This window comes from Brassica napus, chromosome C9, assembly GCF_020379485.1.
Source record: "Brassica napus cultivar Da-Ae chromosome C9, Da-Ae, whole genome shotgun sequence".
Lineage (NCBI taxonomy): Eukaryota > Viridiplantae > Streptophyta > Magnoliopsida > Brassicales > Brassicaceae > Brassica > Brassica napus.
The window spans coordinates 36,988,217-37,003,545 of NC_063452.1; the positions used below are offsets into that span (position 1 = coordinate 36,988,217).

General features: G+C 36.3%; 2 protein-coding genes and 1 long non-coding RNA gene across 11 annotated transcripts; 2 read left to right on the forward strand and 1 right to left on the reverse strand.

Moving 5' to 3' along the window:
- Positions 1 to 4,796: 4,796 nt before the first annotated feature.
- On the forward strand, positions 4,797 to 9,657 carry LOC106366395 (GDSL esterase/lipase At4g10955-like). The gene is made up of 2 exons (XM_013806001.3): positions 4,797 to 6,693; positions 8,503 to 9,657. The coding sequence occupies exons 1-2, from the start codon at positions 6,509 to 6,511 to the stop codon at positions 9,533 to 9,535; spliced, it is 1,218 nt and encodes a 405-aa protein (XP_013661455.2). The 5' UTR covers positions 4,797 to 6,508; the 3' UTR covers positions 9,536 to 9,657.
- A 354-nt stretch (positions 9,658 to 10,011) lies between these two features.
- On the reverse strand, positions 10,012 to 14,114 carry LOC106366392 (NADPH:adrenodoxin oxidoreductase, mitochondrial). 9 transcript variants are annotated; one of them, XM_013805998.3, is made up of 14 exons: positions 13,893 to 14,114; positions 13,539 to 13,648; positions 13,339 to 13,443; positions 13,133 to 13,246; positions 12,852 to 12,905; positions 12,643 to 12,759; positions 12,383 to 12,492; positions 12,237 to 12,310; positions 11,384 to 11,445; positions 11,017 to 11,218; positions 10,809 to 10,869; positions 10,668 to 10,735; positions 10,455 to 10,576; positions 10,012 to 10,382 (listed from the first exon to the last, which is right to left on the reverse strand). In XM_013805998.3, exons 2-14 carry the CDS (start codon positions 13,644 to 13,646, stop codon positions 10,152 to 10,154), a joined length of 1,428 nt encoding a protein of 475 aa, XP_013661452.1. In that variant the 5' UTR covers positions 13,647 to 13,648; positions 13,893 to 14,114; the 3' UTR covers positions 10,012 to 10,151. The 9 variants fall into 9 exon arrangements, with proteins under 9 accessions (XP_013661452.1, XP_022566332.1, XP_013661447.1 ...); XM_022710611.2 differs by having other exon boundaries at positions 12,857 to 12,919; positions 13,893 to 14,025; XM_013805993.3 differs by having other exon boundaries at positions 12,857 to 12,922; positions 13,893 to 14,025.
- LOC125592993 lies at positions 10,376 to 11,637 on the forward strand. The gene is made up of 2 exons (XR_007328853.1): positions 10,376 to 10,875; positions 10,995 to 11,637. It is a non-coding gene; the product is annotated as an uncharacterized LOC125592993 (long non-coding RNA).
- Positions 14,115 to 15,329: the final 1,215 nt, after the last annotated feature.

The window sequence follows — 15,329 nt, forward strand, 5'->3', positions numbered from 1 at the left end:
TTACTACTTTAAAAGACCGGAACAGTTTGTCCTTTAGATTTCTCAAAGAGAAGCAAATAACATTTCCAGTCTTTACCTTTTTTAAGAATGATTATTTCTCCATTTTTTTGGGTCAAAGATTATTTCTCCCTTATGTATTGAGTTCCTCTATAAAGTTTCAGTTTAATCTTCCACCATAATAGACATTAACTTCTCAGTCATCCATACATACAAACACTAAAACAATTTACAGAAAAAAAAAAAATTATTGCATCGCTTGCATTAGTAAGAATCTTTAGAGATAGGCTCGAGGGGAGTCGGAAATGCCTTTACTTGACGTACAAGTGTGGGGTCTCCTAACTGAATAGCATAAACCAGAGGTTTTCCATCAAACATGCACTCATAAATTCCTTTATATGTCAGGTCTCTAAATTCTATATCAACAATATCAAATGCACCAGAAATTAATATTTTTTAAATTCGTATATCTACAAGCAATGCTCATGTGTCCCTAATCCCCAACTAAGGACTATATTATAACTCTCCTACCATCCCAGTTCATTACGTAACTAGATATATAAAAATACAGTCTAATAAATCATCCAACGTTTACAGAAAAAAAAATAGAAATGATTAAACAAATATAAGTTAAATTAGCAGAAGCTTCATTATATGATTCAATTGGTTTAAAAACTAAGAACCCTAAGAAAACTTTGAAATAAATAGTACAAGTATTGCTGCTTAATTAAAACATAAGAATCCTGAACAAAATGTAAATAATAGTTATATTATTAATAAAATGTAACGTCAATTAAAAACATATAATATAATGCTCTCTTACAAATCCACACTAAATAAAAATTATTAGAGATAATTCTGATAAAAATTAACAATCTAACGTAAACAAACATTTATCAAAAAAAAACAAAACTTCTGAATAAATGATCCTCTAAACAAAATGTTACAAGAAGTCAAGAAAATCGATAACATAAATTCACCATCTATAAGACATAGCTATAACACCGTATACTGATTTTAAATTTGAACTCACACAAATAACCAAAGAATTAATAATGAACCACTTCTTTCTTTTGAGTTCTCACACTAAACAAGACCTTCAGGAGCGAATCCACGGTGCACACTCCAAGTCTACATCTATAGGCTCAATACACAACAATCTATCATTGATTTCAACAATCTATCATTGGTACTTAACTGTATAAGTATGTTCCCTGAATAAAACATCAACTTTACTTCATGTTAAATTCTAACTAAATTAGCTTTGTTACGACTATCGGCTATTTATTCTACTTTTATTGAATCGATTAGTCAAAACCACTTATGCTATTCCACTTTGAACTAAGCAACTTCAAAACAAAGTAATGCACTACATTCGCTAACCACTATCAAATGGATCGTAAAAATATCATTCTCTTCCAAAATATTTTCATTTTCATTTTTCATATTTTTGAACATATTTTCTTTACTAAGACCATAAAATAAGAATAAAACATATGAACCCGGCGCGTATCGCCGGAATACCACTAGTTGAAAATAGAGAAGAGGTAGAAAAAGTATTTTTTTTTTTCAATAAGGGCATCCTGAGTTAATGTCCTCTAAAAAGGGAAGATGAAATGTCAACCAAATGGTATATTTTTGGTCAATTTTGTTTACATAAATTTGAATAATTTTAATTAGTTTAATGACATACAATATCATTTGAAACATTTAAATTTCAAAGTTATACTCAAATGAACATGTTTCTCAAAAAAAAATATTTGTTATTTTTTTTTTATAAATGTGTTAAATATATTTTGGTAATGAAAATTTTGAACATATGAAAGGCCATATGTTTTTCTACAAGATTAAATAGGATAACATATGTTCTTTATCGTTTTTTTATAAAAAGTAAAAGTTGATAGATTTTTGTCATAATATGTAACTTAAAATGTGCATAAAAATGAATATTTGAACAAAAACTATTAAAATAAAAAAAAAAATTCTATATTACATATTTTAATATTTGTTTTACAAATTTATACATTTGATTGATTCACACTTGGATAAACAAAAGTGACAAAACAGGTGTTATATATAATTGTGGATTTAGGTTGGATGTTGTAAATATGTAAATGTAATATGAAGAACAAATTTAGAAATAACTTTTCAATTAAAAAAATTAAGGTTAATGAAAATTTAGTATCAATATTAAATTTCAAAGGAAAATATTTCTTGATACATTAATAAAAAATATTATTACATTTTTAATTGTAATATTATTGTTTTCATTTATTTTAAATTTGAAATATATGTAAATTACATTAAAATTAGGAGAAATCATGATATTTACAATTGTTTTCTCTCTAGGCCGAATAAGGCGACTTTCCAACATTGACTCCAGCACCGGTTGTGCTCATTTCCTTTTTTTTTTGTTGTTAATAAGATAGATTAATAAAATTCTCTTTTGGTTCTATGGAGAATGCGAAAGGGTACGAGATCATTAATCTTCAATCCAGTCCGTTCTCTGATAGACTTCATTGACGTTTCTTCGTGGTTGATGATTGCTGTCTGTTTACTCTTGTTCTCTACCACTACCAAAAAAATTCGCTGGTTCGTCTATGTAACCATTTCGTCTCTCATCAATACTGATAAGAGTTTTTTCTGGTTATTTGATTTTCTTCGCCGGTGTCCTTCTTACTGGTATTTACTGCTCATCTTAAGAAATTTAGAGTTGCATTTCTCCAACTTTATTCCTTTGTGCTACCACAGATGGCTATTTATATGGGTTGTTTATTGCGAGTATGTTTTGAATTCTTCTCTCCAAAGGTTATTTACTCTTATTACTAAACAGTTATAGGCTTAGTGGTACGTACTTATCGTAATTGGGATCCTGGAGTATTATTAGTGGAGATATGCATAGACGAAGAAGTTTGTGTGGAACGGTCATACTTCTTGAACAATATGGACAATTATCTTTGCTTTGATATTTGTTGGCCTGCCTCAGTGAATGGAGTTCAATGGAGAAGCTCATTTGCTGTACTCGTTCGAAAAGTAGTGGATTTCACTATGATTAAGAAACTTGGTATCACAGTTTTGGAGGGGCAGATTGTTATGACGGTGGACACCCGACTAAGAATGTTTTTACTATTAACGAATCAAAAGATGATGATCGGTTTATGTGCTTATAGATATCAACACAAAAGAATATTTATACCATGGAAAATAACTACAACAAAGCATGTTGTCTCCTGGAGCGGGAGTGTGCGACGTATTGCGATATAACAGATGGATCATATCAAATGATCTTATAATTGATGAAAGGCTTTTGAGCACAACATATGACAGCCAAAAATAAGATCATATTAGACCAAAATGAAATTGAATAAAGTTAACGAATCAGTTTATTCTACGGATGAGTTAGTTAGCATCATGTTATTATTTTTCAATTTCAAATTCATAAAAAATGTAATTATTGAAAGTTTATTTTTTCTTGTAATGTGTTTGAACTTTATTTGATATTAATAAAATTATAATTGTTTCCATAAAAGAAACCAAGACAAAATCTACTTATCTAATTACCGCCATTGGACCAAGTCATGAACCAAACCCTAAAATCAATCTCCAAATTAAAGAGAATGATATTTGGCTCTCTTTTACTCTTTGTCTGAAATCAAAATGTCGTCAAGAAAGGAGACTCACCAAACTAGGAAGAATTGGGAGAAGCTGATACGAGAAAGAAACAAACGAGGTAAGTTTCTTCACTCATATTGATTTTGATTTTGATTTAGGGGAATGTTATCTCTCGACAAGTCGTGTATTTTGAAGTCAATTTGGGGTAGCGTGGTGTCTCTCTCGACTCATGTATATAGTGTAGGTTATCAGTTTTTCCTTAACTATGGCAGAGAAGAGAAGATAGATAAGGAAAGGTGGACGAGAAAGAAGAAAGCGAAGCGTGTGACGGAGAAAAATTATTCTAAAGAAGAAGTTCGAGAAGTAGAGACAGCAAACTCTTGTGAAGAAGAAGAAACTTTGAACTCGTGTAAAGAAGAAAACACTCAGTTGAAGAAGTACAAAAAACAGAAGAATTTGAAGAATATGTGAACTCAAGTGAAAGAGAAAAAAGAGAGAGAGAATCTTAGAAGAGCTCGGCGTCATGGACTCGGATTGTTGATAAAATCCATATGAATGTAGAAGAAAGATATAAGGATGAAGGAAGTAGCAGCCGAACCATAAGCCACAGTAAGGACACAACAGTTAGTAGTTCTACCTCCCTCTCCTCGTAGTTTGGCAAACACAATGGTAGAAATAGGGATCACTACTTCGGTATTGATAGGAAGAAATGTTGGTGAGTGATCAAAATTAAGTAATTGGAAATAGTTTGATGATGTCTTAGCTGGTTTTGGGGTAGAAGTAGCTAAAACTAGTCTTTTTATTTTTGTACTACTGGTATAACTAGGTAGAACTTCTTCCAACTGTTTGCTTGTTGCAGGATTCCGAGGATGAACGACATAAATACAACCTATGTCCATGTACTTCCCTCTGACAGAGTATAAAAAGAAGAATAAGAATATCGAAAAAGTGTTTTATCGCTGAATCTTTGAAAATCTAGAGGATTTAAGCTCTCCGCTCAATAGAATAAAGAGGAATTGGTTTGAAAAGCCTCCACAATTCAAACACATATTCCACATGCCAAAGGACAGAAACTACATGCTTATAGGCATGTGGATGCTCATGCTTTGAATGACATGCTTTTTGAAGAAAAAAGAAGCTTGGTTTGCGGTAAATTGATGTCTCATCCTCTATGGTATTAGGGAACACACGCTGATATCATGATTAGACTACAAAAAACTATCCATCAAACTACAAGCAAGCTAGAAACATGAAATTAGTGAAAATTTTTTTTGGCAATGGAACAATAAGATATCAAGACGTGAAAGAAAATCTTGAAGAAATGGAACCTTCTCAACATAGGATCATGTCTTGTACTTCCTATCCAATAATATTACCGAGAAGAGAAAGATCAAAACATATGCTATTTATGTAAGACATTTTCTTGGAGAAGTTTTTCCTTTGAACACATGCTAAAAGAGATTTCAAAGACTTTTGTCTAATTTTGGAGGGTGTGATATGGCCGATTCCCGGTTTCGGTAATCCTATGGAGGTAAGTTTTATTTGGTGGCAGTGACTTACAAATTATATTCGTTTACGTTACTGTCCAGCTGATTTGTTCCACTAAAACGTTTTCCATTACAACATTTCAAAAACAAGTGCATAGGATCAGAATATATATGCTACATGATATATGAAGGGAGTTATGTTCAACATTTTCAGGGATAAATAACGTTATTGTATTCCTTTCCTTTTCTCATATTTTTATCCTATTATTTTTTCATGATAAGCTTTTAGTGAGACAATACCTAATGCAAAATGGATAATCAAAGACGAGTGTTAAGAATAATGATTATCCACCATAATCCACCTTATGAGATAGATACCTGTCATAATTTCATAAATGGTATCACCCACTGCACATATTTTTTTCACCTTCAATAAAAAAATGTATGTAATGTTTCTGCTATAAATGGACTCGTCTTTAACTTGTATAAAATCATTTTCTCATGTCCTCTTTTTTAGGGGCAAAATATATGTTAATTTTGATTTAATTTGTTATCCGTTTCAGTTCGAACCCAAAATTCGGTTATCCATATCTTTATGAAACAAAGAAAATACTGATATCCACTGTTCGTAAGAACAAAGCAAATCACAAATACTAATATTTTTAAGAATGGATATCCGATCTGTTATATGCATATATATACATATATTTAAAATTATATATATGAATTAGATATCCGTTTAAAATTTTAAAAATTTCTGGATATCTAGAACATCGCATATCCGGATAGATACAGATCGAATCGAATTGGATAATTAGTTATTTGGACGAAACGGATCGGATCATAAATACTTCCAAAAACCGCAATATTCGATTCGTGTAAACAAAAAAGTATAACATTATTATTATTTCCTCTCGTTTACTTTTTAAAGAAAAAAAATTGTATAATATATATTTTAATACACAACAAACTGTATAAGCAACGAGTATAAACATTTGATTAAGAAAAAGCTTTCTTGGTATCATAGGATTAGTAAGAAGTACTGAAAGGTGAAATCTTTCACAGCACACATACGCGCTTGTATTTCTGGCTACCACACTCCAACGTGGACTAATTTATGGTTATACCCCTGAAGCAAAGACCTTCCACGACAAAAACGTTGAGCGTATAAATGGTATTTACACATAAGCCGACAACAAAAAGGAGATGACCGTTTGATAGATCCGCAAATCTCAGGCGTTTCAAATCATTTATTTCATATTAATCACAATCTAAGAAATTAAAATTTTGTTTTCCAGTTCCAACGCTAGAAATAACCACTCGAATCCGTTTCTCACTGAGAACTGAGAAGAGAGTTATCTGAATCTGTAGTTTGCTTAGAAGAAGAGGAAACAAAGATCATATTTTTAACAATGTTGATGTCGAATTGTGCGTCGGTGGAAGAAGAGACTAAGGAATCTGAATCCGTGGCGGCTACGCCTCCGAAGACGGTGGTGGTTAAGGAAGATGACGCTGATCATCATCCTTACGCGTTTCACGTATCTGGACCGAGGAACGTATCTTCTCCTAACTGGAGAGATCTAATCAATTCCAGTTGGTATGATTCCTCTCGCTCTGTTTTCTTACTAATTCTGTTTTTTTTTTTTCGATTCTTCTGTAGATTTTTAGACAATTTGGTTCTGTTCTTCGGATCTGGACTCAGAGTTTGTTGGATAATTCTAAGCTTGTGGAAACTTAACATATTATTAGATGTTTAATATGTTAAGATAAACACAATAAGGAAACTTAGAAATAGGAAAAGTAAGTTTCTATTTAGCTTAGGTTTTTGTTTTCCATATCCCACATGTTAAAGGGAATTGTCTTTCATATAAATATAGGTCTAATGGAGAGGTGTTCCATATGATCTGAGAAAAACATATTGAGAGCTTTAGTTTTGAGTAGTTTCTAAAGCTAATAAGAAAAGTTGTTCTTATAAACTCTTTGTGTTTCTAAGAGATCTGAATTGGTATCAGAGTCAGGTTGGGCCGTTACCATCATTAAAGAGCCTCAAGTTGGAGACTCGAATCTAAGCTTAAGATGAAGCTTAGATCATGGCGACAGGAGGAGAGATCACGAAAGCAGATGGCCGACGTGACTACAGCTGCGCCTCGCATCAAAGACTTTGGATCTGCATCCATCCATTGTTTGATGTTGTCATTGATAAACTTCCAGGTTTTGTCGATGAGGATGAAGGAGTTACTGCATGGAGATTTATGTGGGCGAATCGCACCACCAACGCCAGCAGATAATCGTGAGGCATTCTATTAGTTCAAAATATTTCACACCGATAGAGGAGGAGAGCTTGCCTCAGCTATGTTCAATCTAGGTTGCACCGATAGAGGAGGAGAGGTTACCTCAACTATGTTCAATCTAGGATGCACCAATAGAGGAGGAGAGTTTGCCTCACATGAGTTCAATCTATTCGGTGAAGAGAATAGATTTGAAGCTATGGCAGCCGAGGTGGATTCTATCACAAGAAACAAGACGTATGAGCCTGTGGATAGATCGGCTGGTGTTAAATATACACGGTTATGTGACACACGGATGGAAGCGTGTAACACGACTCACATAGTAGTGTGTGACACAAAGGTGGAAGCGTGTAACACAACGCACATACAAATGGAGTCAAGGTTCTCAAAAGCTGAAGACGAACCAGAGATAAAACTGTTGGGTGTTGAGCAGAAGGCCGACATCCTTACCAGAGCTCACGTACGCAAGATGGCAGACGTGACCAGAGTTATCGTCGCAGTGAGCTTCAGCCACAAGACTCATCGCAACTTAAGTGAAGAGGTCAGGAGAAGGTTCTACAAGAACTGTGCCAATTCTAAGAAGAGGCGGTACAGAAGCGAGGAGAGCATCCGGTCTAACCTTGAGAAAGATGTGAATTCAATGGGTGGATCCGCACACCATGGTGTGGTGAAGGAGGATTACTTGATGATTAAGTTCAAGCAAATGAGGAGCTTAATCGGAGTTCAAGAAATTGATCTCCCTAATTCAATTTGGAATTAAGGGGGTGAATGTTGGATAATTCCAAGCTTGTGGAAAATTAACATATTATTAGATGTTTAATATGTTAAGATAAACACAATAAGGAAACCTAGAAATAGGAAAAGGAAGTTTCTATTTAGCTTAGGTTTGTGTTTTCCATATCCCACATGTTAAAGGGAATTGTCTTTCATATAAATATAGGTCTAATGGAGAGGTGTTCCATATGATCTAAGTGAAACATATTGAGAGCTTTAGTTTTGAGTAGTTTCTAAAGCTAATAAGAAAAATTATTCTTATAACTCTTTGTGTTTCTAAGAGATCTGAGAGTTGGTTATCTGTTTTTAACTACAAATCTTGTGTCGATTTTATGTACCTGTAGGAAGGATCCAAACTATAAGAGGACAGTAATGGCATGTTTTATTCAAGCAGCGTACTTACTTGAACTCGACAGACAAGAGAACCGAGACAAGCAAAACGCTCTCGCACCCAAATGGTGGATTCCTTTCAAGTACAAGTTAACGCAAACGCTGATTGATGAGAGAGACGGATCCATATTTGGAGCTCTTCTTGAATGGGACAGATCTGCTGCAATGGCTGATTTAGTCGTCATCAGACCGAGCGGTGCACCAAAAGCAGTACTTGCGCTAAGAGGAACGATACTCAAGAGTCTTACCATGAGACGTGATATCCAAGACGATCTCCGGTTTTTAGCTTGGGAGAGTCTTAAAGGCTCTGTGAGGTTTAACGTTGCTCTCGTAGCGCTGGAGTCAGTAGCGAAGAGATATGGTAGCAATAATGTCTGTGTTGTTGGTCACTCCTTAGGAGCAGGTTTTGCATTACAAGTTGGTAAGGCATTGGCTAAAGATGGGCTGTTCGTTGATGCGCATTTGTTCAACCCACCTTCTATATCTTTAGCTATGAGCTTAAGAAACATTGGTGAAAAAGCTGGTGTTGCTTGGAAACGACTCATGTCGATGCTTCCTCCGAGAAACGAGCCTTTGGTACCAAATGGTTGTGAAGCAGAGGCTGCTCCTGGGAGTGTTTCAGGAGGGTTTAGGAACTGGGTACCGAGTTTCAACGGACAAAATCAGAAATCTTCTGTGGATTTGAGAAAATGGGTGCCTCATTTGTATGTGAACGACAGTGACTATATCTGCTGCTACTACACAGACCAGGATGGAGTGAACGAGAAGGAAAAATTGAACAACAACAAGGAGAACCAGAGTCCTGTTGTGAAGAACACTATTCCTCAAGCAGCAGCAAAGCTTTTCGTGATGTCAAAAGGGAAACAGAAGTTTCTCGAGGCGCATGGGTTAGAACAATGGTGGTCCGAGAATCTAGAGCTTCAATCAGCGATTCACAGCAGCAGGCTGATCACTCAGCAACTCAAGTCATTATACAGTGTTAAGTAAACATCAAGCAGCATAACCATCTTCATCGTTCAATAAACACGTTTGTTCCCTTTTGCTATCTTTACGGTTTGACCTAAGAACTTTTTTTCCGGGAAATGTAAGTAGCATAAGTGTAAGAAAGACCAGTTGTGGGTCCGATTGGTAATGCCTGTAGCTTTAAAAATTTTACTGTAGAAAAAAATCTGTAGATTTTTTGCTGTAGCTTTAAATTTTATTGGTGTAAAATTTTATGGAAAGCACTAAAAAATTGCTTTGAATATTTGGCTCTGCAGAGCACTTATACAACTGTAAGTTATTTCAAGAGCTGTGGTTTAAAAAAAAAATTTAAAGCTTAATTTCTCTGAATTTGGTGCTGTAAAAATAAATAGGACTGTGGACAGCACCGACAGCAACTACCAATCACCTCCGTAATTGATCTGCAACATTTAGTCAATAATTGTGCCAATAACAATCATACGGGGGCCACACAAAGAAAAAACAAGTTAAAATGCACCGAATGGCTTTTGTTGTCCATACTTGTGCCAATAACAATCATATGGTTGTTGTAAGTCGCTTATTCATTTTGTTGACAAGAAAAATATAATTCAATAAATCAGCACACCAATGCTAAGAAATCCTAGCTGTCTGCTGATGCTGCTGCTAAAAGATCTTCCCATGTAACTAATTTTTCTCTTGGTTTATTTCTGTCAATACCCATTTGTTTTTCTTTGGCATCAATCTTCTCCCAACCACTAAAATCTACCATCTTCACCTCTTTCTTCTCAAGCAACTGCATCAGTCCCTTGCTTCCTTCTTTTTCGCTTTTACCAACACCTCCTTCTTCAATGTCTTGGCTTATGCTACCAACCTGCAACACATTTTTTTAACCTCCCAATCTTATAGCTTAAGAACATCAGTGGACAAGTTTGGTGTTGCTTACTGTTTCTTCTGCGCAGTAAAGGTTTGTGGCAATTATGCCTACTGGTCCTCTTTTGAGCCATCCACATACGTACAAGCCTGGCTCTGTACTAACCACTCGACCTCTTACATTCGGGACAATACCTTGAAACAAGACGCAAAAATCAGAAGAACATATCGTTTTTTTCCTTTCTCATAGACATTAATCGCACAAAAACTTTCATATTAGACCCACCTTTCTTGTGATCAAAGGGTAAACCGTTGATTGGAACCGACTGGTAACCAATGGCTTTCAACACCATACTGCAAAAACCGAGCATGCTTTCATTCAAATTTGTTCACTGAGAATCTTTCATCAAAAATGATCTTTTACTACCTGCAGTTAATATCTTCAAACTCTCCTGTACCAACTGCAATTTGCTTTCCGCTTCCAACACCTACAGGTAAGTACCAAGAGACATGGTGGATCAAGTGTTTACACCATTGTATCCTCAGCAATCACTTATCCATTTCTAGTGCTTTTAAACAGCTGAGCTAAAAAAAATAAGATATGATTATATAGGTTCAACTTGAGGTGCACTTACTTTCAAGAATGGTTTTCTCCAAGTTTACACCAGAAACACGACCCTTGCTTTCATCTGACTCTAAGAACCGCTCAGGCTGGCGGAAGAAAACAAAGTGAAGCTCTCGTTGACCACAGTCTCCTTCGAATGTTCCTGCTGCTGCTGCAGCCTTTGACAGTAATTCATAGATCCTCTTCCTGGCTCTACTGTTTTTCATTTCTTCCTTTGTACCACAAAGGGATTTGTCATTCATGAGAAGCAAAGACGACAAAACAAATGCAGGATCAAACAAATTTTTGTGGAATGCCAATGACAGTAGCCATAAAAGTTATATTACAATCTCTCTAAAATGCAAAAAAAGACAGTTGAAAATCGGTAACACAAGTACCTCATCAGCAGGAGTTACACTCAAGTCAGTTTCCTTTATTCGAATGTGTAAATTCTTAATCCCTGCATTATAAAGATATGCATCAATAGTGACATACTCTAAATGGGAAAATAACAAACGTCAATGAGCAACAAAAAAACGTTAAAAGATCATAAAGAGAAGACAAGCTAAGGTCTGATTCTATCCTAAAATGTAATTTTGATGCAACTTGGAGACACGCTCGCAAAAGTAGTAGCAGCACACAAACCATACCATACTAAAAATCGTATAGCTAAATATAGTTTCTAGTGATCCACACGATTTGGTTGTTATGTTATTTCCTCTTCGATTTCTGTGTACAAAAGCCCACAAAAGACATTACAAGATATTGCACATCATAAAGAAGATAATGTAAGGCCAACACAAACAAACCTTAGCAAAAGAGTAGTATTAATAGCAAAACATCAGCAAATCAATCCCCACTAAATATGGAGCAGAATAATAGAGTAGTTTTAACTAAATGTAAGAAAAAACAATGTTGCCTGAGGTCTATTCTATCCTAAATATATAGTTTTGATGTAACTTGGAGACACCGGTAAATCTCCGAACCCATTTATCAAAGATACTATGAACGCCAATTATATAAAATTAAAGAGATTGTTTCATGAAACCACACTTCCACTCAAACACGCTCAAAAAAGCAGCAGCAGCACACACACCATACCACACTTGAAATCATAAAGTTAAATATTGTTTCCCATTCACACGATTTTGTTCCCATGTTATTTCCTCTTTGATTTTTTTTTTTGGGGAGGGGGGGGGGATTTATCGACACTAAAGCCCAACTACGCGATGGTTTAGATATATAACATACCTAGAATTTCTCGAAGCTCTTTAGCAGTCAATGCTGCTTGAACTGGCCCCCGTCTTCCAACAAGATACACCTTCCTGTAGACGTTACGGCTTTGTATTATGAACTATATTTGGTTGTCTCAACTCAACAGTATCTAACTTGTGGACCTTATAGAACTTTCTTCCAGCGCAGATAAAGCATGAGTAGCTATATCAGTTGACGCCAATTCTGTTGTCGGTCTTAAGAGAATCCGAGCAACATCTAGAGCTACATTACCCTTAAATTTGAATGATTCATATGTCAGAGAGATACTGAGAAATGCATTTACTCGGATACATTTGGTACAAAAGAAAGAATTATCTTATGAATTTTTAAATACGCCTTTAAAAAAAAAAAGAGGATTTGCAAACCATATATTATAGAGTACCTGGCCAAGAATAACAGCTTTGTCAGAGCTTTTCAAGTCAGGTTTCAAACTACTGTAGTCGGGATGCCCATTGTACCACCAGACGAATTCTCTTGCGGAGAACACACCACCCAAACTCTATCAAAGTAAATCAGCAACAAGTATAAGCAACCAAAACCAAGTAACTTATGCTTAAAGACAGGCATATGAAACACTTTTAACGGGCATACCTCACCTGGAATGCCAAGATCTTTGTCAGTTTCAGCACCATATGCAAGTACAACCTGAACAGACCATGCTTCTTATAATAATAAGTAAGTTGAAGGTTCTCAATCAAACGTTATGACTAATGAGAGCAAGGTAGAATAAAATGAATAGGAGTATAGTAAAGTGATAAAACTTGTTTAAGGTGCATAGTTAATCTGACAAACATATTTATAGGAGATATGAGGATTAAAATGCCGGACAGATAAATGTACATCACATAAGAAGATAGTTAACAAGGAATTACCACGTGATACAAATCCCGCAGCTCAGAAAGTGATAAGTCGGAACCAAGCTTTACATTCCCGTAAAAAGCGCAACGCTCGTGTTGTGCCACGCGAGAAAATTGATTAATGGCAATCTATAGAAACAAAGATAGCAATGTTTCTGACCTCACTTGAGAATGTTCTAAAGAAACAAGACTCAGCCAATGAAATGAGATTCAAGTAGTACCTTAGTTTCAGGATGATCAGGGGCAACACCGGACCGAACAAGTCCATAAGGTGTGGGCAATCGATCAATTATATCAATACGTGCTCCTTCATGTGCCTTCAACAACTAATTATCAAATTACAAAGAGTTTAATTCATGACTTAAATCACAGAATCCGGTACCTTAACATTAATCAAATAAAAAAGAGAGGAATGAAGAACCTTGTCGGCAGTGTAGAAACCAGCAGGTCCGCTGCCAACGATGCAGACGTGGAGAGGACGGGAGGAGAAGCATCTTGTTACCAAACGACGTGCTAGAAACATACTCATTTCTATGCTTTGTTCAAACAACAGGCAGCGCCTTTTAGTAAGAAAATCAAACAAGAGCCTATGAGGCAACAAAATACAGAATTGAAGATTTTCCACACAAACCCAAAAGCAGACTTGGAAAAAAAAAAAAAACACAAGAACATAGTCTCCCTCTGATCACCATTGACTAAGTGAAAAGAGCAAAAGATTTACTTGCTGGGGGCACTTAGATTCGGCGTTTAAAGAAAAAGGCATAATTGATCGTACCTGTGAGAGATTTTGATTTACCGCCGCCAGATTCTGTTACAAACTTTGAGCGTCATTCATACCTTGGAGGCTGGAGAAAAAGAATAAGAAGAGGAGAGACTCTGGCCTAGAAAGAGTCTTCAAACTAGGCAGGTTTTTATTATTTTTTATTACAACGAATACTCTTTGGCCGAAGGGCGTCTTTCACCATCGTTTCCTTTTTTTCTGGTCACGAAATAACCATCCTCGACCTAAGCATTTCTCTCTTTTTCCCAACTAAACTGCTTTTATTAATTTCTAAAGTCACAATCGTAATTTACAACGCACACTTGAAAATTTCGGAGAGCTATGAAACAGAGCCCATTGAGAATTACATAAAAGTATATGTAATGACCCACCATCTCCACTATCCCCACCATCTCCACCATCCCCACCATCTCCACCATCTCCAACTTCTTTAGAGAGAGAGAGAGAGAAAGAGAGAGAGAGAAAGAGAGAGAGAAAGAGAGAGAAAGCTCACCTGAGCTCGTCGCCGGAGCAACCGTGTGCCGTGATCACGTTCAGCTTGTCACCACCATCATCCGCAACCAAAGGTAATTGAAAACCGCCATGTTTTTGAGTTAAGTTTCGGCCGTTTTAGTAAATCGACCATAACTTCTTAACCATTGCGAATCTAGTGCATCCAAGGCCATCATCGTGTTCCTCTCGTCGAGACGAAGCCGTAGACACCAACCACGCCTCAAACGGAGCCCGGATGAAGCCGTACGCGCCTCCAGAAAACCGTCCTTCGCGCGCGCGTGAAACGCACGCGCCGCCGCCGGAAATCGTCGCCACCGCAGCTCCGCCGCCGGACCACCGTCCGCCGCCGCAGCTCCGCCGTCGCCGCCGGCCAACTTTCCGGTAAGCCGCCGCCGCAGCTCCGCCGTCGCCGCCGGTGACCGACACCGGTGACTCACCGGCGACTCGGTCAACTCGGCCGAGTCAACTCAGTGAGTCAACTCGGTTAACCGATTGGTTAGCCGGTTTAAATTGATTTCAATTCGGTTAGGTTAAACCGGTCGGTTAAAATCAATTGGAAATCGGTTAGGATAAACCGGATTAATTAATTTATTAATTAATTAATTAATTAATTAAATAATTGATCTTTGACCAGCGGGTTGACTTTTCCGTAAATACCCGTTTTAAACCGTTCGAAAGGTGTTCTGACTCGAAATTTCGATCTCATTTCAGATTTGGAGTCCATTTGAGCAGCTGGAGTTCATATATACCACTTCTCTTCATTGCTAAGGTGAGGGCTACTCCGTTAAATCCCGAGCTAGTTTAGTACTACCATTATGGAAAGTTTAGTTTCGAAACATGGATCCGTCTCTTTGAATCGAGTCTTTTTGAGAGTCTTGGTTGTTCGTTATTGATATTGATTGTTAAACCGGAAATATGATAATAGAGGATTCAACGGTT

Bases quoted from the DNA above. Each gene is read 5' to 3' on its own strand.
- LOC106366395 (XM_013806001.3), top strand. From the start codon at position 6,509: ATGTTGATGTCGAATTGTGCGTCGGTGGAAGAAGAGACTAAGGAATCT. The intron at 6,694-8,502 runs GTATGATTCCTC...ATGTACCTGTAG, and splicing joins GATCTAATCAATTCCAGTTG to GAAGGATCCAAACTATAAGA.
- LOC106366392 (XM_013805993.3), bottom strand. From the start codon at position 13,646: ATGAGTATGTTTCTAGCACGTCGTTTGGTAACAAGATGCTTCTCCTCC. The intron at 11,446-12,236 runs GTATGTTATATA...TTTATAATGCAG, and splicing joins AGAGCTTCGAGAAATTCTAG to GGATTAAGAATTTACACATT. The intron at 10,736-10,808 runs GTAGTAAAAGAT...CGGTTTTTGCAG, and splicing joins TTTGAAGATATTAACTGCAG to TATGGTGTTGAAAGCCATTG.